Source organism: Cnephaeus nilssonii (assembly GCF_951640355.1).
Source record: "Cnephaeus nilssonii genome assembly, chromosome: 11".
NCBI classification, from domain to species: domain Eukaryota; kingdom Metazoa; phylum Chordata; class Mammalia; order Chiroptera; family Vespertilionidae; genus Cnephaeus; species Cnephaeus nilssonii.
Window position 1 is genome coordinate 15,013,011 of NC_137082.1, and position 25,342 is coordinate 15,038,352.

Sequence of the window (25,342 nt, forward strand, 5' to 3'; positions counted from 1 at the left end):
ATCCAAACAGGCAGCTCCACTTACAAGCAAAACCTTCAACTCAAAAATCTCTTCCGTTAGTTTTAGAAAACCAAACACAGAAAAGAACACCAAAACAACCAGCCAATGACCCCTGTGTAGTCAGAAATCCCTAGCTCATTTGGTGGCCCCGAATAATTTTCCCTAGCTTACGAACGTTAGAAATGTTCTGAAAAAGTCCTCCATTTTTGCTCACTGCCTTTCGGCCACTTTATTCCTCTCAGGAGTAACTTCATCTTAGGATGCTTCCTGCATATTGCCTCTCTACCTCAGTTTTCCAGGCCCCTCCTGGGGTTCCCTGGGACGAATCCCTGAAAATGCTCCTCCCATTTCACTTTCTCTTCCACCTCCTGCCCAACCTGGGCGGTAAGTGCTAATGAATAAACCAATAAAATAATTTTGTCTTAATAGTGTTTGTGCCAGAAACTCAGAGGTTGAGTAGGTGAGGCATGCCTACACCGCATTCTAGACTGGACACAGACTAGTTCATTCTTACAAAGCCTTCTGATGCTCTCCTTTATTCAAAGGCAGCTGTGTTTAACAGGTGATGTCAGACTCTCACCAGTGACATTTTCATGATTATAAAAGTTGCAGTTTATGTCCAGGGTCCCACCACCAGTGCACCTGAACCTGGAAGAAGTTAACAGTTCTTGTGTCCCGTTCTAGAAGATGCTTTCAAGGGGTTTCTGACCCCCTATCCCTTGCAAACCAGAAGCCAGATTGCACCTTCGTACCCCGGAAGCAGTCTGTAGCTTAAATTAACAAATGTGCCAACCCCCCTCCCCTCCCAACACCAGAAATAGTGCTTATGCATTTACCGTGTGCCAGACTCCCTCGGTTAGGTGTGCAGGGGTGGGGAGAGACACCTCCAGGGCTCACAGTTTTCCAACTAGAGAAAATACCAATGGCCCCAGCGCCCCCTCCTCATACCCCAACCTTCTTTGGGGTGACAGCATCTCAGAGGAAGCAAAGGGTTGTTCAGTCACTGGGCACTGAGAACATATAGATTTCCAGACAATATATCCTGGGAGAGGGGACGGAGAGGAAAATTCGTGGGGTTTTGTTCCGGTTCATTATTATCAAAATATAAAAGGTTGTGGCCTCTCTTTCTAGGTTCCAGACACCTCCACCAGGGCTAGGGGATATAAGGTTGGAAGCTAAAGAGTCCCAGCTGCTGGAGGGGAGACCGTCTGAGGCTCTCCAGGGTGTCAGGGAAGCAGGAGGAAGGTGGAGAAACATAATCATTGACTGTTAAAGGCTCCAAAGAGAGAAGGTGGTGGTCAAGGTTAGACCACAGGGAAGGCAGCACAGTAGACAGGGAAGAAGGGGAAGGAGAGAAGAAAGCAGGGGCGCTGAAGAGGAGAAAAGATTAAAGGACAAAGGGAAGGAAGGGGAAAACGGGGCAGGAAAGGAAGGTAGGGTAGGAAGGAAGGAGGAAGGAAAGAAAGAAGGGAAAGAGGGAAGTAGGGGAAAGAGGGAGGGAGAGAGCCGAACAATCCTGGGAGGAGGGAAAGGCTGGCCGAGGGAGGCCACGTCGGAACAAGGTTACAACAGTCGAAAGCCAAAGTCCAGAAAAGCCTGAAAACCCTGGCCCACGACCTTAGTGTGGCCGCGGGGCCAGGGGGAGCGGGCTGACGGGGCCTGCCCCCGCGGGCCGGCTCCGGCACCTCCTCCGCGTGTCCTCCGGTCCTGCGGTGCCGCCCAGGCTGCAGGGCCGAGTCGCGCGCCCGGGTCCGCGGGTCGCTCCGCCGCCTGCTCCCGGCTCGGGCTCGGGGCAGCGCTACCCCTAGGAAGTCGAGGCCGGGATGGGCAGTCCGTGTAAGCTACTGAGGCTGTCCGGGGCCTTGCCGCCGGGGCTGGGCGGCTTCCGATCGACCACTGCGGGAGGAAGCACAGGGGCGTCGGGTCATTGCCTGGCGCGGCGCAGAGTCAGAGACCGGGGAAGGGGCGCGGGGCGGGGCGGTCCAGGACGCTCGCAAATCAAGGGGACAGCGCGAACATCCCCGAATGGAGTCGCTGGCGAGGGCAGCCTTGCAAGTGGCTCTCCTCGCCAGGCCATTTGCAGGTGCTCCGAGACCGCTGACCCCGTACAATTCCCTTTGCACCGCGCCTGCTCAATAAAGCAGCCATGGGTGCAGAGAGGTGCTGCCGACCCGCGCACCGCCGGGCCGGGGAGGTTCTCGAATCCAGTCCAAGACCTCTGGGGAAGGGAGCAGGGAACTGAGACCCGCACACCCCTCCTCCCAGACCTCTCTACTCACCCACCCCAGACCCCAGCCGCGCGCACGGGCCCGAGGAGCTGCGTGCGCGTCAGGCCCGCGGTCCCTCCGAGCGGCTCCGGGCGCTCTGGGTGGGCAGGGGGAAATCGAGTGGGGAGCGGGTCACCAAAGACGCCCCTTGTGGAGGGAGGGCTCCCGGCCGCCTGGACGCGCTTTAAGTGGGCGCCGATTTCGTTTTAACCCGCGGCCCGAGCATCCAGATTCTCTCACTGCTGTGAGCGCAGCGCGCTGGGGCCTGGGGGCGCCGGATTTAGTGACCGTAGGCTTGCCAAATCGGGCGGCATTCTGCGGGTGGCTCTGTTATTTAGGCTTTGTGATAAGGGCCCCAGTTTTACTACAGGACGTCAGAAAAGTGACGCAACCTCTGGTTTTCCTTTCCAGTCCCCGGACGCTCAGCTTTTCCTGCCCTCGGAGGCACAAGCTTGGTTATACCTAAAGGCGCCTGCTTTCAACTTTGTTCCCCCCGCAGCGCCCCCCAACAAGTCCTCCTTTAAAGGGGGACATCGGAGCGCCTCACTTTGGGTTGAGGGGGAACTCTGGAGTTTTTTTTCCCCTGCAGTTGCCTCCACCCAGCCCCGGTGGCGGGGGGAGGGCGGGCAGATTACTGTGGGTGCTAGAAGCTGGGCCCCACACCCCTGCCCTAGGGACGCAGGTACACACAGCACAGGCATGCACGCACATCAGGTTTCTCAGAGGTTGGAAGGGGTCTAAAGACCTTTCCAGGGCAGAGTGACCCCCTCCACTCCCCCCCGCCACCCCACCCCACACCTCCTCTCAGCTCTCTAAACACTGTGGTAGCCGCTCAGCCAACGAAGTTTTCCGACCTTTTTTCCACCCTGTACACACACTGCAAGGTGAGGACCTGTTTAGAAAACATCTGAGGAGGAGGTTTCTCAGCCTAGGGCCGGTTGCTTAGAGACAAAGGCGTGAAAAATAAACACCTGGAGCCCAGAGATAGATTCCACCCGCTCTGCAGGTCCGAATTTTAGCTGTCCACCCCAGTCCCTCCCCATAGACCCCTCCTCCCCTCCTTTCCCACAGCAGGATGGGGGTGGGGGGGCGCAGGCGGGCAACCAAAGTGGGTCTGTCTGGGTTCTCAGAGGCTGGGGCACCAGTGCATTGGGCGCTTTGCACGAGTTTTAACTTAATCTTAGGGGACACGCGTTTTTAAAACATTGGGACTGCGATTTCAGAGCCACCGGGACCACGGGGATGGGGGCGGAAGAAAGCGGGAGTCTCCCAGGGCTGGGACCAGTGAGACCCTGGTTGCAGGCGGCCGGGCCCTATTGCTCTCTGGCAAAGTTTGCTTTTAGGATCGATTTTTCAAGAATGAATCCCCAGCTGAGATAACTGGAAAGAAGCTGCGAGTTATCTGTAACAAATATAAACAAATTTTTCTTTGAACGTATGCAATATCTTATAGGTTTGATTTCCAGATCTTTAGTTGTTCCAGATCCCCGCCGAGAAGGGTTTAGCCGGTTTTGAACGTTTCTGAAAACACACTGTAAACGCCAGTTGTCTGGAGGGAACCTCTGGTGGGGTCTGTCACCTGTGGGGGTGGGGAGGAGATGGCCCCGCCCTGGCTGTGAAAAGACATTTGGATCGGTGTCCAGATTCCCAGAATATCAGCGTCCCTCTAGGTTCCCAAGAATTAAAATTTTCTTTCACGGATGGGAAATGTAAATTATACTTTCTTGCCTACATAATAGGGAACCCACAGCATTACTCTTTACCAAGATAAAATGCATAAATTGTGGTGCTTAATTTGGCTTAATTTTGCTATCTTCAGAGCAATGAAGCCCTTTCCTAACACAGCCACTTAATCTGGGGCATTTCAAGCTCAACATTAAAAACAAATTACAACCCGTAGGTGCTTAATTCTGGTGCTTAATTGTGACTTTCCTTAGGGTATTCGCTAATGTTCATTTGCACCTGATTTGGAGGATATCTGAACTAGATGATCAAAAGATATTTGTTTTTACTGAGCATTCATGATATTAAATTGTTTTCAGTGAAGAAAATTTTTCCTACTGAAAAAACAATTCAGTAAATGCTATTCCTACCATTCTTATTAACGGAGCAAGCCCTATAGTAATTGTCTTGTGGGATGTGTGTTTGAATATAATTTTAAAACAATCATTAGAAAAAAAGACAGTGATTCCGATCACTTTCTTCGTAATTTTTCAAAGACCCATTGGGCATGGAAGATCTTTGAAGTCAGCTTTTCTGCCAGTAAGAATAAAAATTCTTAACCCAAATAGGTGTGTAATTCTCATTATTTTTGTGTTCCTTGTTTCAACACAAACACTTGTGTGCCAGTTTGAGAAATCATTTTTTAATGTTGGACCTAATTTATTCCATTACCCTTTCCCTGTGTTTTTTAAGAACTGTGAGGATCAGGAAATTAAGTTATTAATTTAATAACTAATGTAGCTAATTCTTACTACAGACTTTGAAAATTAGAGAGATGTTTCATAATAGAAAGTGACTATAATGGTAAAAGGGACATGAATGCAAGTGCCTTTCAATGGTTCTGTTTTTCTGAAAGGAAAGTGTCTTCTAAAGAAAATCAACCACCAATGAAGCCCCACCCCAATTAACTTGAACTAGTTTAGAATTCAGAACTGTGTGTTTTACCTTTGGATTGTTACCTATGGGTCATAATTTGTTTCTAATGTTGAGCTTGAAATGCCCCAGAACAAAGCGGCTGTGTTAGCAAAGGGCTACATCGCTCTGAAGATACCAAGCCCTTTCCTAACTCTTCTTTCTCCTTTGATCAGCCCAGGCAACATCTTTTAAATTTGTAGATACGCTCTTCCAATTCAAACGAACCTGCTTAGCTAAATGATTTGTATAATGAGCTAAATTCCACGTCAATTTCTAATTCAACAGATAACTTCAGTTGTCCAGAAAACAGGTAGATTTGAGGCTAACGACAAGACACTGAGCAAAGCACTCACCATGAGATCCTTATTGGTCCTTAACTGTAAAGCTTTAGAGGAGCTGTCATCCTTAATTTTTTAAATTTCCTTTACTTGAATTTTCCTATAAATGAGCAACTGGTGTTATTTTATTTTTAAATTAAGTTTAAAGCTTAAGGAAGTTCTAATTCTCAATTTTTATAATTTATATCCCATAATGTTTGTCCTTTAGGAAAAGTAAAAATAAAAAAATATATTTTTGTTTTTTATTGATTTACTTGACCTCTCTCTCTCTCTTTCTCTCTCTCTCTCTCTCTCTCTCTTTCCCCCTCCCTCCCTCCCTCAGATCAGGCTACTGTGTCTCCTAGGAAATAAAGCTTTTTGCCTGCCCACCCCCCACTCTGCGTTGGCAGGTCTGAGGTGGATCAGGCTTGTAAAGAGCCTTCTGGAGCACCCCTGACCCCAAGGTTTGTGCTCAGTCTCCTTCCCTGCAGAGGCTGGGACCCCCTGAGGCGACTCCTTCCTTTCACAGGGTAGTTGGAGTTGCAAATTTCTAGTGACAGAACCTATTGCAGGCAGGTTCTTCGAAATTAGCAAATTCAGCCAGTCCTTTCACCTCTGAGGAAAATGAGGACTCAAGCACCAGCAGATGAGCTTTTTCCAATTTACAGGGGGAAAAAAAAAACAAAAAACAGAACCTGGGGGTCAGTGTAAGAAGACACCCCTTGCACTGTTGACCAGCAATTAAATGCCTCAAATCTGTTAGTTTGGCTTATCAAGGAGTAAATTTATGAAGGAGGGAGAAGAGGAGAGAAAACTCCCAGCCACAATTCCTACAGAAAGAAGTACCCTAAACCACACAGAGTTGAAAAAGAGTCTAAACTTAGGGATGAATGATTGAAATGTTCTTTCCTTTCCCAAGAATGAATTTAAGACAATGAACTCAAGGGGAGACCAAGAGTCTAGATTAAAAAGAAGAAGAAGAAGAAGAAAGAAAGGAACCTGGGAAGAAACAGATGTCAGTGCAGGTCCAGGAACCTGGGCAGGTCCACCACAGAAGGCAAAGCTCCTCAGGCCCCAGAAAGGTGAACCTGAATGATGCTTCTAGACTCTTCTATGGATGGAGAAATGAGGCGCAGAGAGAAGCAATAACTTGGCCAATGGCACAAGAACAAGATCCAAACCTGACCCAATTCTTCTCTCTTCTCTCTCTCCAAGAGGGGAGGTGGAATCCTAAGGCATCTCTCAACTTCTGCCGCCTTTCTAGGGATGCGCATTGGCATACACCTGTTAGAAATCAATCTGATCCAAGAAACTACAGGTTTAACCCAACTCTTTTCTCCATGTCTACGGAGGGTTTAGGCTGGAAGGAAGGGTTTAGGCTGGGTACCAAATCTCTCTCACTACCTTTTCCCACGATTACACCCCCTTCCTTGCACCCTTTCTAACCTCTCTCCATTCATCCGATCCATTCCCACCCGTGCTGCTCACCTTCTCGGCTGGGATGCTTGAAGGTCATCGCCGCTGCGAGCTCCCCGCCGTGCACCGTGAGGCTGGCCCCGGGGGACGCCAGCGGGGGAGCCTGTGCGGGCGGCCAGGGTGGGCCTGGGGCGAGGTAGCCCCCGGCGGGCGAGCTGTACACGCTGTGCTGGCTGGAGGCCGGGTAGGCGCAGGCTGGGAGGAAGCCGCCCACTGCGGAGAGGCCTGAGGCCGACTGTGCGGACGGAGAGGGACAGACCATCAGCAGCAGGTAACCCCGCCGACTTCTCCAGCACATACAGTTACCGGAACAAACGGGGGATCCTCCTTTCCCCTGCTGTCCCCTCAATTATCCCCTCGCGACGCTTGGCCTCTAATTTTCCTAGGAAGGACCCTGGCAAAGTGATTTCCACTCCAATTGTTATAAATAATAATGAGATGAGGGGGATCGTGGTATTCACCGGCCCAGCTGGGGTTTAAAGAGAGCCTCAGCCATCTGTGTTCCGGGTTCAAGTTTTTGTAGCAAAAGTCTCTTGGCAAAAGGCAACTCAATCCCCTCAAAAGCCAGCTTCCCCCAAAGTGTGCGCTTGAGAAAAGAAGAGAAAATGCTGAGAGGGACCTGGGTGGCCCGGCTGCCAGACCCCAGACACCCATGGCCTGGGGCGTTTTCTCTTCTCTCTTTCTCTTTCTCCTTCCACCCCACTCCCCCCAACTCTTTCACTCTTCCAGGTAAGGACACCTCCTTCCCCGACCCTTGGTTACCTGAGTGTATTTAATGTCCGCCTCTAGTGCCGGTTTATCGAGCCCATTCACTGCCGAGGTGGCCGGGAAGGCCGTGCGGTTCACGCTGGCCCACTCTTCCATCTTGGGGGAGTAGGTGGCGCCTTCGCTCCCGGCCAGGGCCCCTGAGGGGACACCGGACAGATTAGTGGGGACATGGGAATCTGCGCTGGGCGCGAGCGCGGCCCTCCAGGAGGGTGACGCACGTGCCTACAAGCACTCAGCGCATCCCCGAGGGCGCGGCCCAGGGTCCTCCGAACACCTGCGGCCTCCAGATGCTCGGAGAGCGGGCCCGAGGCGGCGGGGTGGGGGGCATAGGGCTTCGCTTTCACTCCCAGCGGGGCAGAGGCTGCTCCTTGTTCCTCCAGGCCTGCGACCCGCTTCCCGCAAAACTAGGGGTCTCTGGCGGGGAGACGGCCTGTGAGACGGGGCCGCTGTCCAGAGGTGGTGCCCGGAAAGGGTCAAGTTCAAATCCAAAGCATGCTCCTGAGAATTATATGGGTTTCTCAAGGTCTCAACAGGTGTCCTGAGCGTTTGGAGACGGCTCTCCTCAGAAATGCCTCCGGAGATGTCCTGGATCTCCCCAAAGAGGCGTCAACCCAGCGACCAGGGCAGCCCCCACACGTGAGTGCGGGAACCCAGAGAAAGCTCCCGAACTGAGAGCAAACCTGGTGAGGCCACCTCCCAGCCAGCTGCCCACGGGTCGTTCCAGGGGAAGTTCTGCACCTCACCTCCCACCCCCAGGCTGGGTTTGAGCCACCGGAAGAAACAAACCTTGTTTGAGGCCTGGGCAGCGCGCCCCACTGTCGCTGGGTCTAAGCTTTCCTTTCTTTCCGCAGCCCCGACCCCCTCCTCTTTGGGGCTATGGTGAACTTTGCTTCTTACTCACATAAGAGCCTGCTATCCCTTGCCCGGCTGCTGGGACAGGAGACAGTGCGAAGGAAATGGGCACTCAGTCCGGCCCCGGGCACATCTTCCCGAGCCCCGCATCAAGGCCGCCGCAGGCTTCTCTCCCTACTCCGCCTCCTCCTCCCCGGAGAGAGATGGCCAGCAAGTGTGCGGAGTTCTAATTACAGGCAAAGGGCACATCCTTGTGAGCCCTGAGGCGCCACCTCGGAGATCCCAGCTCCAGAACCTGCAACGCCGCCAGGCCTGCCTGCGGTCACTAGATAAGACCGGCCAGGTGGCCCTTTGCCTTTTACCCGAAAGAGCCTTTGGGCCTGGGAGGCACAGAACCTTTTGGGAAACAGCGAGGGATCCTGAAAGACCCTTAAGAAAGGGCCACAGAATTGACTGAGTTTTGTTTGACTTAGATCTGGCGATAGGGGTTTGCATACTTTTTGCAAGAATTTTCTTTTTTAAAAAAAAGGCAATTTCAGGCCTCCAAATTTGTGGTCGGCGATTGCTCTTCCGGGAAATATTTTCCGTATTTGTCATAAAAAGTTCAAGATGTCTCCCACATTAGGCCCCGGACCCTCAAACTCCCTGGCCAGCCCTAGCCTCCCCTGAGCCAAAACAGGTCCAAGGAGGGCTAGGAGTTACCCCTCATCCTCATGCCCAAGCCCTCGTCTTCAATTCCAAGAAGGCTCCAGAAGGCCTCCACGACTGACCTGTTTGCTCCATAAACGTCCGGATGCCCAGGATGTTGCTGACCGAGTGCGCCGAGGGCCAAGAGCGGGGAATGCTGACGTGGCCTGCGGCGCCTGGGACCCCGTGGTGGCTGCCCATCTTGGCGCCGGTGGGGGACACGGGGCTGGGGTAAGGGTACTGGTAGATGTGGTTGTAGGGCAGCGCCGGCTGTGGCGGCGGCTGCTTGCTCGTGTCGTAGGGCCCGGGCTGCGCCAAGCTGCCAATCTTATTGCGCAGGATGCGGCTGATGGAGCTCACCGAGGGCACGTTGTACTTGTCGCAGACGCCGTCGGCCAGCAGCCGGTCGCGGATCTCCCAGGCAAAGATTCCAGGGTCGCCCTGCTTGTAGTCCCGGATATGCTTGACTACGTTGGGGGTGGTGACTCGGGGTTTGCTGCCCCCGATGGCCCCGGGCAGGATGGAGCCGGTCTCGTTGTAGCGCGCCAGGATCTTGCTCACGCAGCCATGGGAAACGCGAAGTTGCCGGCTAATGTCACAGGGTCGGATGCCCAGCTGCGCCAGCTCCACGATGCGCAGGCGGATGGCATTGGGCAGGGGGCGTCCGTTGACGAACACGCCGCCCAGCTGGTTCACCTCGCCGTACGTCTGCTCTGCGGACGCGCCAGAGGACAGTGAGCGGAAGGGGAGAGAACACCAGCGGGTTAGCCAGGGTGGTCGCACTGAGCTAGGGGCCGCACCCAGGCGCGCCTCGGGAAGTGCCCGGCGGATACCCAGAATCTGCGGCCAACAGCCTGGGTCTGCTGCCTCCGGGGTAGGGCGCGGCGCACGACAGCCCTCCGCGCCCTTTTGAGGGGGTCTCACTTGGGCCATCCCATCCCCGGACGCGCCGAGCTACCCCCACCCCACCCAGAAGGGAGGGGATGTGCGGAGAACGCCGCTCGTCAGGGACCCACGACCCGGTCTCCGAGGGAAAGCCGGCGAGAGGAAAAGGCAGCGCCGGGACACAATACACCTCATCAGCCCGCCCGCGCCTGCTGGCCGCCCGCCCCTTACCCATGGCGCGCGGGCCCGCCAGCTGCCTGGCGCCGGGGCGGCCGGGGCTGGGCCCGGCGCGGTACGGGAGAGCTCGGGAGCCGCCGCCGCGGGAGAGGCATAGAGGGAGGGCGCGCGCGAGCCGAGAGCCGGGGCGGCCGGGCCGCGGGCTTGCAACGCGCTGTGCCGCGCCGCCAGGCGCCCTGCCGCCAGTCCCCCGGCCCGCCGCCGCCGCCGCCGCCCGCTCCCAAGACACTCTCCACTCCCGCGACCCCAGGCCCAGGGTGAACTTCATCCGATTAAGAGAAATTCGTCTGACCGGGAGGCTGCGGCGTGTGAAGATCAATTTTACGTGTCCTCCACGTCAATCTCGGCAGTCGCGCCGGAGACGCGCGAGTTGGCAGCCCATTGGTTCCCGTCACTGAACCCCGGCGCCCCCCTCCCCTCGGTGAAACTCTACCCCCTCCCTCTGTCCTCCCCTTTCGGCCCTCCTCCGGAACCCATCCCCATCCCCCTACACACACACACACACACACACACACACACACACGCACACACACACACACACACACGCACGCACGCACGCACACACACACGCACACGCACACGCACTCGCACAGTCCCAACCCCAGCTGGGCCTGGGACCTTCCCCTCGCTCCGCTGTCCTCGCCCCTTGTACCTTTCCGGTTTTGATACAGATGGGTAGTCATTTCAAACTGAATATTTGATAGTACTAGTACTGCTTTGGATTTTAGTTTTACTACCACCTCCACTGCCATTACTGCTAAGATATCAGAGGATTAAAGTTGATCATGGCAAGAGGGTGGCTGCCTCTACCACCCCTTCCCCTGGGCATGGGGTACGGGGCACGGGAAGCATCGTGCCAGGGCCCCATTTCTGAGCTTTCCAGCGGCACCTTGAGCGTTCGGCATGATGTAGGGCGACGGGCCCAAGGCATTTGCTCTGTCCCATTTCTGACTGATACCCCAATCCTGCTTGCAGGAAATCTTGACCGTGTTGTAAGGAGTTCAGTGTTGTAAGAGGTGCACATTGTAGAGTCTGTCTCCCTGAGAACAGGCCCACCCACTGGAACTCACTCCTCTCTGAAGTGACACAGGAAGAGTCAGAACCCTTTCTGACCTTTGCCCCCAAAGACAGTGCTTTTCATCCAGGCCTGGAACCCCAATCCTTCCACACCTGAGCTGCCTGGCCTCACCTTTCACACAGCACGGAGGCGTCCAGGAGGTCTTTGTTAAACGCTGAAGGGGCCTTTCCCCTCCATTTAAGGGGCAGGGGATACGCAGCCTTGAACTCTTCGGCCTGTGCGGGAACTGTCTGTCATCTCTTTTCTCCAGGTCTATCTTGCATCAGCGCACACTCTGGCCTTTCCCAGCCTGTGTGGCTGACGTGGCAGTCTCCGCGGGAGCGCCTCGGTGGGACCCAGGAGCCAGCAGGTGAAGAGAGAAGAAAGCTCCCGGTTTTGCCCTGAACTGACACCTGGAGGCCCTGACCTAGCAGTTCACAGCTTGGGGGCAGTAAGCGCCAAGGGCTTGGGTTGAAAGTACAGGAACAGGGAGGGGGGCCTAGGAGGGATCCTAGGAAGACCCGTGGTTCTCAGGACTCCCCGTGCTCCCAGCTCTCCGGATGGAGCGGGAAGAAATTTCCCCTCCCCTCCCCCAGAGTCTAAAGCTTGGACACCCGCGCGCGATGATGCTGCCGGAGGTGCACGTGCACCCCATCAGCCAGCCTGGGGAGCAGCGGCGACCTACCGAGTCCCTGACTCCTTTCCCTCCGCTGTGGGACCTGAAAGTGTTAAGCTGTCCGAATGTGTCAATCAGGAGGGCCCAAGCCACAAATCCTGTGCTCTCTGGAGGCAGGGCGCGGGGCCCTGCTGAGCTGGGGCTTGGGCCACAGGCGAGAATTATCCTTGGAAAGGAAATCCAAGTTTAAAAGAGGTGAGGACTTTCCCCTCCTGCATCATGAAAAACATAGTGCAGCCCCAGGGCGGCCACGGGGACGCGGAAGAGGACAGTCAGTGCTCTGGGGCCGGGTGGGGCAAGGCCGGGATGGGGGCAGGGTAAAGGGATGGTTTGAATTACGGTGCGCAAACCGGGGGCAGGGGTTCTGCAAAGAAGCAGAGCCGCGGACTGCACGCACCAGCCACGGGGCTCTCTGAGGCTGCGGGCAGTGGGAGGCGCTCTGCTCAGTTCTGTCTAGGTTATTTGGACCCTGTTTGCCCCTGATCTACACTTTCGTTACCTGAATTTCAAGTCGGGCCCCAAAGACCAAAAAGGTTGATTCCTAGAGCTGGAAACCACAGTGTCCATAACACAGAGCATCCCGAGATGTGGTGGAACAGCTCAGGTCATGTCTTTCCCCTGACGGCGAGGAGTAGACAGGCGCGCTCAGAAAAGAGATAATGAAGCTGATGGTACTGCGGTAAGAGCTGGTTCGCCCCCAGGGCTCTCAGGGGAACATCGTCCCACCTCTGCCGGTAGAGCGCCGGGCGCTGGCCAAGAGGTGCTGCCTAGAAGGGCATCACCTCCCCATTCCGCTCGGTGAAGGCCCTGCGGGCCAGGGACAGACGGTTGGGAAACTGCGCCGGGGGGGGGGGGGGTTCTCTGGGGCTCCAGAGCCCGTCCGCCCTGACTCACATCCTACCTTCTTCCCACTCCCCGTCTCTCCAGCAGCCAGCTGCTAGGTGGGGGACGACGCAGCAGCTCTCGCAGCAGCCCGCTCACCGCCAGCCTCCGGAAAAGCTTACAGTTTGTCGCCCCCTGTCGGCCCGCGGGCCGGCTCCGCGGGTTCCCGAGGCCGGCTGGGTTAGGGGCGAAGTGGCCCCAAGGTGGGGTTGCAGAAGGAAAGCAAACGTCTCTCCTACCTCCGGGGGATGCAGCGTGGTCCTCTCCACCACCAGGAAGCGGCGACGCGGCCGGCGCTGAGCGCGCAGAGGTATAAAGCTCGCGGGTCCGTGTCAGCGTTTGGCTGGGGTTGGCTCCCCTGTTTTGAGCGCCCTGGGCGCAGCGGGGGACAAGATGAAGAGCGGCTCCCAGGGGTACAGAAGACGCGGAGCTAAGGGCGCGCGCCGGCCCCGGGGACGTGACGCGTCTAGCGGGGGCTGGACGCCCAGAGGGGCGGAGGACGGATTTCAGGGGCCCCGAGTGGCCTCGGGAACTGACCCAGCTTTCCCAAGGCAGAGAAAGGAGAGGCAAGGTCCGTGCCAAAAGCGTGAGGCAAAAAGGAGGCAGGAAGAGGGTGCCTGCCCTCTTAGGGACTGGGCAAGCGGCGGCAAGAGGGGTTTCGGGTGAATACTTGCCGCCTGAGCCCAGAACTTGAATGTTAAGGCTGCGAGTGTTTCAGTGACAAGGTCGTCCTTGGAGCGACAGTCGCCCCCACTCCACCTCTCCCGCGTCTCTGTGATTCTTGGTGGAGCAGTTTCGGGGAATTATCTGGGTGCCCGTCGCGATAGGCCAGGGTGCTCCGGGAACCCGTGCGTTTCAAGGTCTTCAGGAGAAACCGAAACAAGCAAATGAAAGCGCCTCTCAAGTCCCGTAGGGCGGAAAGAGCAACCGCGGGCTCGGCGCTTTTGGGCTCAGCGACCGAGAAGGGGGAACACGGGCCGCTAGCGTCCCCGGAGGGCCCTGGGCTTAGCCTGGGCCGGACTACCGACCAGCGCCGGTACCCCCCGCCTCCCGCCTGGAGAGCAAGGTCGGGACCTGGGTTCTCCCTAACCGCCCGCCTCGGGCCTGAGGGGCCCTCCACGTCCCAGCGTGTGACCTGGCTCAGCTCAGGCCGAGCGCTGTTGTCACGATTTTAAGAGCACTGCGCGGTGAGTCTTGCAGTTGGGAAGCAAAGGTAAACCGAATTTCTTGGTTTTGTTTTCAGTTTTACTTTTTTGAAAAGTAGCGCGGGCTACAAACGCACTTTATGCACCGGGTTGCATCGTGCCCCGCCCCACAGACACAGGTTTGCCAAGAAGACCCCGCGCGCCGCACGGAAAGAGAGGAATAAGATGTGGCTAGCTGCACGGAGGCAAATGGTTGGAGGGGCTGACCCAGAGTAGGGGACTGAGAGCCCTCTGGGGGCGCCGGAAAGGAGAATTAGCTCGCTGGAGAGCGGACGGGAGACGAAGTCACGAAACCCCACCCGGAGTGACTGCAGGGGGGAGGGGGGCGGGGAGGAGGAAAGAGGTGGACTCCAGGCTAATTTGGGCCCCCTCCACGGGCGGGCGTCGGCGAGCGCTTCCTCCCCGACGGGTGGCCTCGCGGAGAAGGGAGGTGGGGTCGTGGCCCCCTGCACCTGCCGCTCCGGATTGGGACCCGCAAGCTTCCCAGACCCCAGGAACGGGAAATAGCGCCCTAGGCTTCCCAGACCGCTTGGGACAACGGTGGGCTTGACGTTCTTTGCCTCGCCACGCGTTTTCTTTGCTGGCCTGCGAATGTGTGTTCTCCCAAGCGGATCCCGTCTGCAGGGGCGCGGTGAGTCCCCACCTCCCTGGCTGCTGTGTGCGGAGAATGTCCTTGGAAATGCAAAGGAAGAGAAGCAAAGACTTTTCTTTTTTCATTTTCCTAAAATGAAATGGATACGCAAGACTAGATTAATCTTTTCTGAGTGAATAACCTAACAGTTCACCGAGTTCGTTTAGAGGCACAGGAAAAAAAATTAGAAAAGAGATTTTCGGAGAAGCCCCTACTAGAAATAAACGGGGGAATTGAGCACCGCAAACAAAGATCTAAGGTGCTTTCTACCCTGCAATGCAGGGTCTGACTACTACATTTACATTTCTTTTGGAGTAGAACATTCTTAATGTGGCATTTGGGCGGTAAAAAATAAACTACACAAAGCTAGTGCCATTCTTGTAGGAATGGTTTCGTGAGGTCTTCTGAAAGACGCATGTCCTTGTCATTCTCAGGAGGATATTCTCATGAGTGCAAAATCCAGGGTTTCCTTTCTTGCTCTTATGTCTCCCTCCTGTCCCTGGCAATGGGCATGACAAATTTCCCCTGATATTAAGTGACCTATACTGTCTAATTAGATCTATGTCATTTCAACACATCAATATAAAAGCCTGCAAAGGGCCTTGGGCACTGGTCAAAATTCACCACCTGTACAATGAGCTCTCAAAAATGTTTATGTGACAGTAGCTAAGAGTCTAAACAGCAATATTAAAATGGAAATATTTGGGAAATTTAACGATGTCCGTGGGGTCATATCTCCTGTACAGGGTCTTGGTCATTGGAGAAGGAGAGATCAAAGAGTAGCCACCCGGGTACAAAGGATAGAAGTGGCATTTTTTAAGGGAACCAGGGGGGTGACTACCTTCCAAGATGATTCGCAAAGACAACCGTGGAGGACGGTGTTGCTACCTATAGGAGGCCCCCATGACTTGTTCTGCTGCAAATAGTGACGCGTGTCAGACAGCCACACCAGCCAGCCTAGTTGGAACCAGCTTGAAGTGCTGCCCTGGAATGCTTTGGAAACTTCTGATCCTCCCTGGGCAATAGAACCGGGCGAATGGATCGAGGACATGCAAACTGAAGGGCACCTGTATACCTCTTTTTCTGGAATTAAAGACAGTGCCCAGCCAGTCCCAGTTTACCTGGGTTTGTTTGGTTTCTTATTAAAGAACAGTTCTTGCCCTAACCAGTTTGGCTCAGTGGATAGAGCCTCGGCCTGAGGACTGAAGGGTCCCAGGTTTGATTCCTGTCAAAGGCATGTACCTTGGTTGCGGGCATATCCCCAATAGGGGTGTGCAGGAGGCAGCTGATCGATGTTTCTCTCTCATCGATGTTTCTAACTCTCTATCTCTCTCCCTTCCTCTCTGTAAAAAAATCAATAAAATATATTTTAAAAAAATAAAGAACAGTTCTCTCCAATCTTCAGCACGCGCACACACACAACCATAATTCAAGTGCTAGAAACAGGGTAGTTAGGAGGTTGGTAGAATGATTGTTGTAATAATACATTCAGTACAAAAGAACAGTCAAACCTGCTGGTGGACTGTTTCAAACTCCCCCTCCCACCAAGGGACTGGGAAGCCAGAGGACTGCCCTGCTCTTCTCTTCGGTTACACATTGCTTACAATGATCGGTTACACATTGCTTACAATGATCGTTCTCAGCTAGATGTTAACGCCTTTACTTTTTGTATCCAGCCTACAATTTGTAAACATTGCTATTTTGGAAATGCAGGCTATGTAAGCTCAGAAGTCTTGAAACTCATTGGAATTGCATATTCTCCTCAAAGTAGGATCTCCTTTATATTCATTAATTTTTCATAGTATATCTCTATGTTATTTCGCCCTGCAATGCCACTTCATTTGTTTTCCTTGTCAGAGGTCCAGTGTCTTTTATGATGAATTTTCCTTCAGGAACAACAAGATTTTTACTCAGGAGTTAGGTTTTACTGCCCGTCTGGTTGGTCCCTCTGAACTCACTACTGCTTGGTATCTTTTTCTCTTTCATTGCTGCAGTACCCCAAAGCTGATACAGTACTGTATGTGAATCGTATGTCCGCAGCTTGGTGATGGTTTTAATTTTCTCCTCCCTCTCCCTTGTGTATGAGCTATGGAGTTTTATTGAAGACCCGTAATGCCTCCGGTTTTGATTTAGGGTTTTGGAGTTTGTGATCTCATTGCCCAGGATGGAAAATATTAGACAGGGTCTGCCGATTGCGGGCAGGAACAGACCCGATCTCCACCGCGGACTGAGGGCTCCCGCGTCCCCAGGGCTGCACTCAGCCGACTGCACAGCCACCTAGGGTCCATGTTCGGTTTCTATGCCTTGGGATGCAGACCACTTCAGCGAGTCCTGCTGATGCAAACGGTTCTGGAAGACCTGACTCTCCAGGTGGCTGGCTGCACTTTGGACTCAGGCGGGCGGGCAGCGGTGTGGGGGTGGAGGCTTAGAGCATCCTGGTTCCTGAGCCTCACCCGCAAAGATCCTGATTGAATTTGTCTGGATGCAGCCCGGACACCTGGATTTTAAGAGCTGCCCGGGTGATTCTAATGTGCACTAACGTTTGAGACTCTGTGGTTTAGGAGAGGGATGATGTCATGCCATGCTTCTTGCTTTGCAAGTATTTTCAGGGATACGGGCAGGACTAACTGGCCTCCCTCACTTCTGTGGACATCTTCACATGACAAACAAAAACACATTTAAATCCATTTCTTCAAAGTCTTTCCTGGGCATTTTTACACGCTGTCATTTTCATCCCTCTCGGAAACAGCCGAAAAGGCAGAACGCTGCCTCCTCTGCCTCCCTTTGCTGCCCGTGGTCGGCTGTCTTTTAAAACAAGAATCCTCTGTCTCCCTGCCCTCCCGCACACAGGTGATCACCGCCTTCTGGTTAAGTGGAACCATCTGCACAGGGAGCTGGGGGCGGGGCCATAGGGGAGATGGCCATGGACTCCGCCACTTGCTGAAGAAGATCAACTTCTGGAAAAAAACGCTGCTCATCGGGGGAATCAGAATAACTGAGGAGGTGGAAGTTACTGGCCTTCCAACCTTGTTAAATAACACTGCTCTCTAGACGTGTAAAGTAACAGAAGACACGCTTCCATCCTAGGCACCGTTTACCGTTTTTATGATTCTTGCTGTTGTTAACGTTATTTGTTTGCCATGCACCTTGGAGGAGGAAATGTTTTTCACAGTGGCTGTGGCCGTGTTGCCTTTTAGATCTTGGTGTTGCCTTCCCCTCAGATCCATGGCTTGTGATAAAGATCAAAATGCCAAGTATCCTGGTGGGGAGGAGTAAAGAGGAGAGCGGGTAGAAGGAGGTAAGAGAAAGAAAGAAAAATGCTTCACCTATCCTCTTTAAAGTCTCAGAAATCAATGAAAACAAACTCCTGCTTTTCATTTTTACTAGCCGTGGTAATAAACAGTAAGATTTAGACTGCTTTTATTTGATTTGATTTTTATTTTTTATAAGTGTATGCACATTCCAAAATATGAATTGCATTTTATTTTGAAACAAGCTCCAAGAAAATCTGAGGGTTAGTGTGTTGCTGCAGGACCTTTATGTCCTTGACTCTTAAAGTGCACCTTTTGAAGATCCTTTTCAGCTTTAAAATTTTGTTTCTAAGAGACTATCAAGACTAAAAGAACAAATAACTAACTCCTGTGGGGTTTTTAGGACTTGTTTATTTTTTTAAAATCTTACATGGGCACCAATTGAGGAGATCATAAAAATGTATATTTTAGAAATGGCATCAATCTTGTAAAAAATTCTTTATAATCACCTACTTTCCTAAGATTATACTGTTTATACAGTGTTCTAAATCAGTGTTAAGCTACTTTAAATGTATATGATAAATTAATAACTATAACAATAAAAACAAAAATGATGCAGCATTTCTCAACAACAGTGTGAAGCTTAAAGGTGATAGGGTCCTACCAGGGCAATAACAGATGCTGAGCCTGGCTACGGGGCTGTGGACTTTACAAATGGCTATGCTGAGAAAATAGTTTTGACAGGGTTTCTAAGTATTAAGATGTCGGCAAAGTGGATAACTGAATCAATATTTGTCCAACTGGGAAATACTCCACATTTGGAAGATCGCTTCTTGACAGGACAAGGCGCTAGAAATATGTTCCCCTATGACGGGGCAGCGACAGAGGTGCCGTCCGTTTCAGTTTTTGTAATGACACCTCCGGTTAAGAGGAGACTCCGCTTAATTTAATCTCTGTCCTGTAATTACACTTCACAAAATATAACCCAAGTCGGTCTGTGTAGGACTGGTCTTTGCATGTGCAGGACATGTGTTTGCAATGTCAGCCAACTGATTTGGGCAGAACGAATCTGGCACTTTCATCTTAGTTTCTCTTTAAACTGGGGCATAGGTAACTCTGGAAGAGGGGCCGTGGCATTGGCTTGGTCTTGGCCTAGGGCAGAGTTTTCATTGAACAAGTAGCCTTGGGTGAGGTTGGATGGCGGTTTATTACCACTCTAGGCTTGAGGTCTTTTGTCGTTTTAGGCTGTGTTGGTGCTGCCTTTTATCACCGAGGGAATGAGCATTTAATTCATCTACTCTCTATCCTCATTGTGGCTTTGAGCTTTTATCTGTCTCTAATATTTAAGCTGATGGGAAGGATGTAAACATTTATGATCACACTTGGTTAAGCCACTACCCATGGTGAGAATGTGTGTGTCACTGTGGAGTTTGCACATGGAGGGGCTACACATTCTCATGAAGGCTCAGTATCTACAGGTCCAAAAAAATTCACATGCACCTCAAACTCAGAAAATGGCCTGGCGATGGGGAAGCACAGTGTTGACAAGTGTGGGCTTTTTATTAGCTCTAACTTCTTGGCTGGGAATCCAGGCTCTGCCGTTTAATTGAGACCTAATCTTATTGTGCCTCTGTGGGCTTACCTATCAGATAGGGTTATAGTAAGGATTAAGGGCCTAATCATGCTCAAAGCCAGGCGTCCTCAAACTACGGCCCGCGGGCCACATGCGGGTGTTTTTGCCGTTTTGTTTTGTTTTTACTTCAAAATAAAATATGTGCAGTGTGCATAGGAATTTGTTCATAGTTTGTGTGTGTTTTTTTTTAACTATAGTCCGGCCCTCCAACGGTCTGAGGGACAGTGAACTGGCCCCCTGTTTAAAAAGTTTGAGGACCCCTGCTCAAAACAATGCTTAAAAACAGGAGGTGGTTAATCAGTAGCCATTATTCTCATTACATTCCTTTTCCATATTTTAAGATACTAAGACATTTTAATTTTTGTTTCTTCCATAGAACATCTGTTAGACATGCAGTGGGTGGTATACTAATCAAAATATTTGTAAATCAAGCTTTATAAAATTATATCCTGAGGAGCAAGGAGAGTTAAAGTTTTCCCCAGTTACTGTTTGCTTGCCACTTTCTGTAGTGGTTCTGAGGCACTGCTCTGGGCTGGGTTCAAGACACTGAGGTGACAATCATGGGAGACAGGATCTACTGCCCACAGAGGTGAGGGGCAGAGGGGCCCAGTGGCAGCATGAACTCTCCCATTCTGTTTGAGAACGCTGAGAAGGACATCAATCACTAGCCCAGGGTTTTCCTCTCACCGTGGGAGAACTGTGGTGCAGTTGATTCTTCTTGAAATGCTGGCCCTGCACTAACAGGATCCATGGGCCTGTCCTGGCATTCCCTTCTGTGAGAGCAAGCTCTTCTTTTGTCAGAGATAAGAAGATCTTTTACTTGTATATTTACTTCCTTGCTTTTTTGTCCTGAGTAGAGCCTTTTCCTTCCTTGTTTGTCTTTTGAACATGTTCTTTCTTCTCCAGAATGCACCAGGGGCTCCCTTAGGGAGTGAGCCTCATTCTTTATGAACTAAGGCACAGGCTTGGTGTTTAGGGGTGTCTCCCCTCCCTGAACTGGCCCAGCTGTGGTGGGACGCCCCTGGTGGGAGTGAGTGTAACTCCCCTACCTACCTCAAATTACCATTTCCCCCACAAAGTCATATCTTTCTTGGTTCTAACTTTCCCCCATTCCCAAGAGTGCCTCAAATCCAAGATTTTGGTGAAGTAGCATGTTCTATTATTAAAAAGGCTATATGTCATTTGTACCTTATTAATTAAGGCAGAGTGCTTTAGCCATATTCTGGCCTCTCTTGATTATGTAGCCGGGCACTTCGTATAGTGGGTGCTGCTCATATCCCTACCCCAACACCTCCATCCAGGTCTGAGACACTCATCCCCCTACTGGCAGTATTGATGCCAACAGCTCAAAGCTGAGCCCTCTTCCCATTGTCCTGAGTTGATGACAGCCCAAGGAGATACCCACCTCCTAGGGGCATCCCATGTTGAATGACTACTGATGTGGGGGTACAGAAGCTTCAGTGGAGGACAGTTGGGAAGGGCCATCTCATTGCCAGAGCTTGAGTGAGTTCCTGCAAACCTATAACACACATGACCTCCTTTGTGGACCATGTGGGTTTGCTAGAACAGTTTCCTTGCTCCAAAAATGAAGGGTGGAAGCACAGAGATAACATTATTGCCATCCAATCACACAGGCGTGGAGGCTCCCAGCCTCTCTGCCACCCTCTGAGGGAGCTGCTCTAAGCTGGTGGGAGGTCCCTCCGGAAGGAAAATGATTCCGCGTGTGGCACGTGACGGGGAGGGTGAAGAGGGGCTGGGTGTGCTGCAGCAGGGCCATCTCAGATTAGCATCCGGGCTCTTAGGATTGAGAAGCATGAGAAAGGTAACAAATATGAAGGTGGGTGGGCTCTAGCACAAATGCAGCAAGTTAAAAATGTGGTCTGGCTCTGTTTCCAACATGTACATTTCTGAAGTGGAAATGCAACAGAACCTTCTAGGGACTCCACAAATTAGAACTTGGGAACACGAACTGTGTTGGTGGGCTTGCACCATGTCTAACACATAGCTTCACTGAGCAAATTAATCAAATAGCTTTGATTACAAGGGAAGTTATATCTGCTGAGAAATAAATAACGTTTAGACTCTTTGGGAGGTGTGTGTCAACATGTAACTCATTGAGCAAATATAGAGAAAGTTCTGCAATGCAGGGGTTGGGAGCAAGTTGCAGGTTTGCCCTTTATGGGCTTTGTGTTTTGGTCACCTGTTTCTTAAACTTGGGCATGCATCTCCAGCTGGTGGGATAGAGGGAGCTCCCTGCCTCCGGGAAAACACATCCTCCTGAAACCACAGCTCACCTAATGATTTTGGAAAACAACATTATTTTGATATAAAAAACAAGCATAGGTTCTTCATGGCATAGGATACAATTTCTTGCCCATTTGAAGGAGAAAACAGATGTCCAGAAATATCACCCTGCCTCTCTGGAGCCTGTGGACGGGCAGGGAATTCACCTTGGGCGCAGTTAGGAAGGGTGCAGCGGCGGAAACCTTTCAGCCACACTGTAAGCAGAGCAAATCAGAGGTAAAAACACCGTTCCCAGCCGGAAGGGGTCACACACACACTCAGTGTTTCAAGAAGGAGTTGGCATCTAAGATGGACCTTCAAGTGGGAGTGGATTTTGATCGGTGGAGGTCCAGAGGGTGAGGAGGGGCAGGAAGGACCTTTCCAGGAAAGAAAAGAACACAAACAAAGGGAAGGTCATGGGAAAGAAAGCAGGGGTGGAGAGGAAACAGTTTGGTTTGGGCAGGGAGCAGGGCCCCAGGAAAGTGGTGGCAGAGAAAGCAGGAAAGAGGGCTAGGGCTATTACGGATGAGCCTGGAAGGGCAGCTGTAGAATTACGGGGGTGCCAGAGATTGGTGAGCTCAGGCCCTGGGGGACAGGACACTGACTTCAGAATGCAGGCTGTGCAGACCGAAGACAATTCCCATCCTGACCACTTTGATCCTGTGGGCAAGTCATCAAACCACTGGATGCCAATTTTTCCATCTAGAAAATGGGGTCACAACAGCACTCATTCCTTGAGGACATTAGGAAGATTAAATGAGATCAGGAAGATAAGGCACTTGGTATAGTGCCAGCTACATAGCAAGTGCTCTTTAAGTGAGTGTTGCTATACAAATAAATAACAATTTTAGTCTATTATATCATTGTTATTATGGTTCTCAAGACAAATGAATGAAGTACTGAGAAATCAAGGGGAAGCCAAGTGAGCTGTGACCCGGGGGTGCCAAGGAAGAAAAAGACACCCAGGCAGGCATTTTGCCCTGCTAAAGTAAAATGATCTTAGGTATTCACTAAGGCAGAATTTATGCAAGCCACCACTGCTGGCCTCCAATATTTTTCTCCCTGGAGAACAACAGAACCTCATTTTTGAAAATTCTTCTGAGTTGAATTATGTTTTAGGATGGTCTCCTCCCTGCTCTCCTCTCCCCCCTCCTCCCCTACTTTCCCACAACTGTACGTGTAGCATTGGGAGCAGACATTGGAAAGCCAAGTGAGGATATGCATGAGAGGAAGGACCGGAGGACCAGAGGGAAACAAAGGCAGAGGACATCCTGGCTCAGACCTTCCTGGGGACTGATGGATAAGTTCCATGGGCAGAATCACTTCAGCTTCCTTTAGCCTTGACTGCCTACTCTCTCTTTTCTTGACTTTCAGGGTTCTACCTAGCTGCTAATAACTGGGGGATTCCCAAAGCCAAGGTCGTGCTCACTAAGGTCCCAACATCAGGTTCCCAGCTGATAACCTCCTTCCAGAGCCTTTATTCTGCATTTCCAATTGCCTGCTGCTCCCACCCACTACCACCACCTCTACCAACCACCCCCTTCACCACCACCACAATGCCACATTTGTCCTGGGCTAGGAGGATGACTGCTCGTTGTCCTGGCACTGCTCATCTCATGACTATCATTATAGTATTTTCCTTTCTCTCCATCTCCCCTATCCCTGTCCTCCCCTCACCACCAGTACCCCCAATCCTGTCTATTCTGTTGTCACCGATACCTTTTTTCCTGCCGGAATCACCATCCCTCCAGCTCATAGCAGCCTCTTCTCAATTCTACCTGAACTTCTGCCTCCAGGGTCCTCTCTTCTCCCTGCACTCCAAATCTCTATAACATTAACCACCCACATTTCTTCCCTTTATTTAAGCATATTGACTTCGCGGGGGAACTCTCCCATGCCTCTCTCTCCCCATAAAAATGGATGAATTGAGCCTGTTTCCTGTTACCTGACTGTATTCTAGTACTGCCCTCAGCACATTGCCCCTAATGATTTGTTTACAAGTCACTTTCCCCCGGGGAATGCCAGCACTTGGGTTGTGGATATTGAATATTCATGTCAGCACCCCCAGCACCTGGCTCCGTGTCCAATGTCTTAGACACTTGGGAAATATTTGAATGAAAATGCTGCTCTGATAAGTTCAATTATTTACTCAAAACCCTTTCATTGCATCAGAGAGCCTTTAGAATAAGCCCAGGCTCCATCCATCCGGGCAGCTGAAGTTTTCCCCTACTGACACCAAACAGCCATCTTTGTCCTCCACTGCCCTCCAATACAGACCAGCAGTGCTATCAGCTACCCGCCAAATTCATCACATTGGCTTCCTGTTACACCTACCAGTACACAAGCCTTCTCTTCTCTGAGGTGACCATGGACCTTTGAGACCATGGTCCACTCATTTTTTAAAATTTAATTTTATTTTTGTCAATAGGTAATGCATTCACATGACTTAGCACTCAAAAGATTTAAAATGGCCCTGTTGAAGAAATCTTGTTCTCACCCTCATCTTGCACTGTTCACTCCCTGAAATATATAGGGACCTATTTTTATCTATTGCTTTTGTATGTTTTTATGCAAATGCATGCAGATGGGAACACAGTCTTTTCCTCCCTTTCTTACACAAAAAACAGTGTGCCAGGCACACTGTTCTGCACTTTGCTGTTTTCACTCATCTTGGAAATCTTTCCATATCAGCACACGAAGGGCCTCACATTCTTTTTTAATACCTATATAATTTTCCAAAAGAAAAAAAAAACATAACCATAGAAGAAATAGACAACTTTAACATAGGCAATGAAGACATTCAATTTGGTAACAATTTTGCTTATCTTGGTTCAGTCATTAATTCAAATGGAGTCTGAAGCAAAGAAATCAAGAGAAGGCTGAGACCCATAGGGCAGCAGTGGAAGAAATAGGAAAGATCCGCCAAGAGCAAAGATGAGTCATTAGAAATCAAGGCTCAGATCATCTGTACCCTCACATTCCCAACTACTACATTCAGATGCAAAAGTTGGACTATGAGGAAGGCTGATAGGAAAAAAATTGATTTATTTGAAATATGGTGTTAGATGAGAGCTCTACAGATATGGGGGACCATTAGAAAGACAGAGAAGTGGGTTCTAGAGTAAATTAAGCCCAAAATGTTGCTGGACGCACAATGACAACACTGAAGCTGTCCTATTTTGGGGCACGTCATGAGAAGGCAGGGTTCTTTGCAAAAGACAGTAAATGCTGGAAAAAAATATGAAGCAGAAGGGAAAGAGGCAAACCAGATACGAGATAGAGCCATAAAAGAAGCCATAAGCATGAGTCTACAGGAGCTGAGCAGGACTGCTGAGGACAGAACATTGTGAACATCACTCATTCAGAGGGCTGCCAGGAGTCAGAGCTGACTCAATGGCACAGAACAATAGTGTTTCACTGTCTGAGTATCAGAGTTTATTCAGCCTTTGAGCTGAGTCCAATCTTTGCTATTTGGTGGGCACACAGGTATACATCTGTGGGATAAAGTCCAGAAGTGGTATATGCATTTGTAATTTTGATAAATATTGCCAAATGGTTTTCTACAGGAGTTGAACCATTTTGCACACCCAACAGCAAC

The 25,342-nt window shown here is 51.4% G+C and overlaps 1 protein-coding gene across 1 annotated transcript; it reads right to left on the reverse strand.

Moving 5' to 3' along the window:
* Positions 1-1,769: 1,769 nt before the first annotated feature.
* PAX1 (paired box 1) lies at positions 1,770-10,394 on the reverse strand (the record flags this gene model as incomplete). Its single annotated transcript, XM_079783301.1, has 5 exons — positions 1,770-1,896; positions 6,710-6,932; positions 7,460-7,602; positions 9,088-9,717; positions 10,121-10,394. The coding sequence occupies 5 exons, from the start codon at positions 10,392-10,394 to the stop codon at positions 1,805-1,807; spliced, it is 1,362 nt and encodes a 453-aa protein (XP_079639427.1). The 3' UTR covers positions 1,770-1,804.
* Between the last annotated feature and the right edge of the window lie 14,948 nt (positions 10,395-25,342).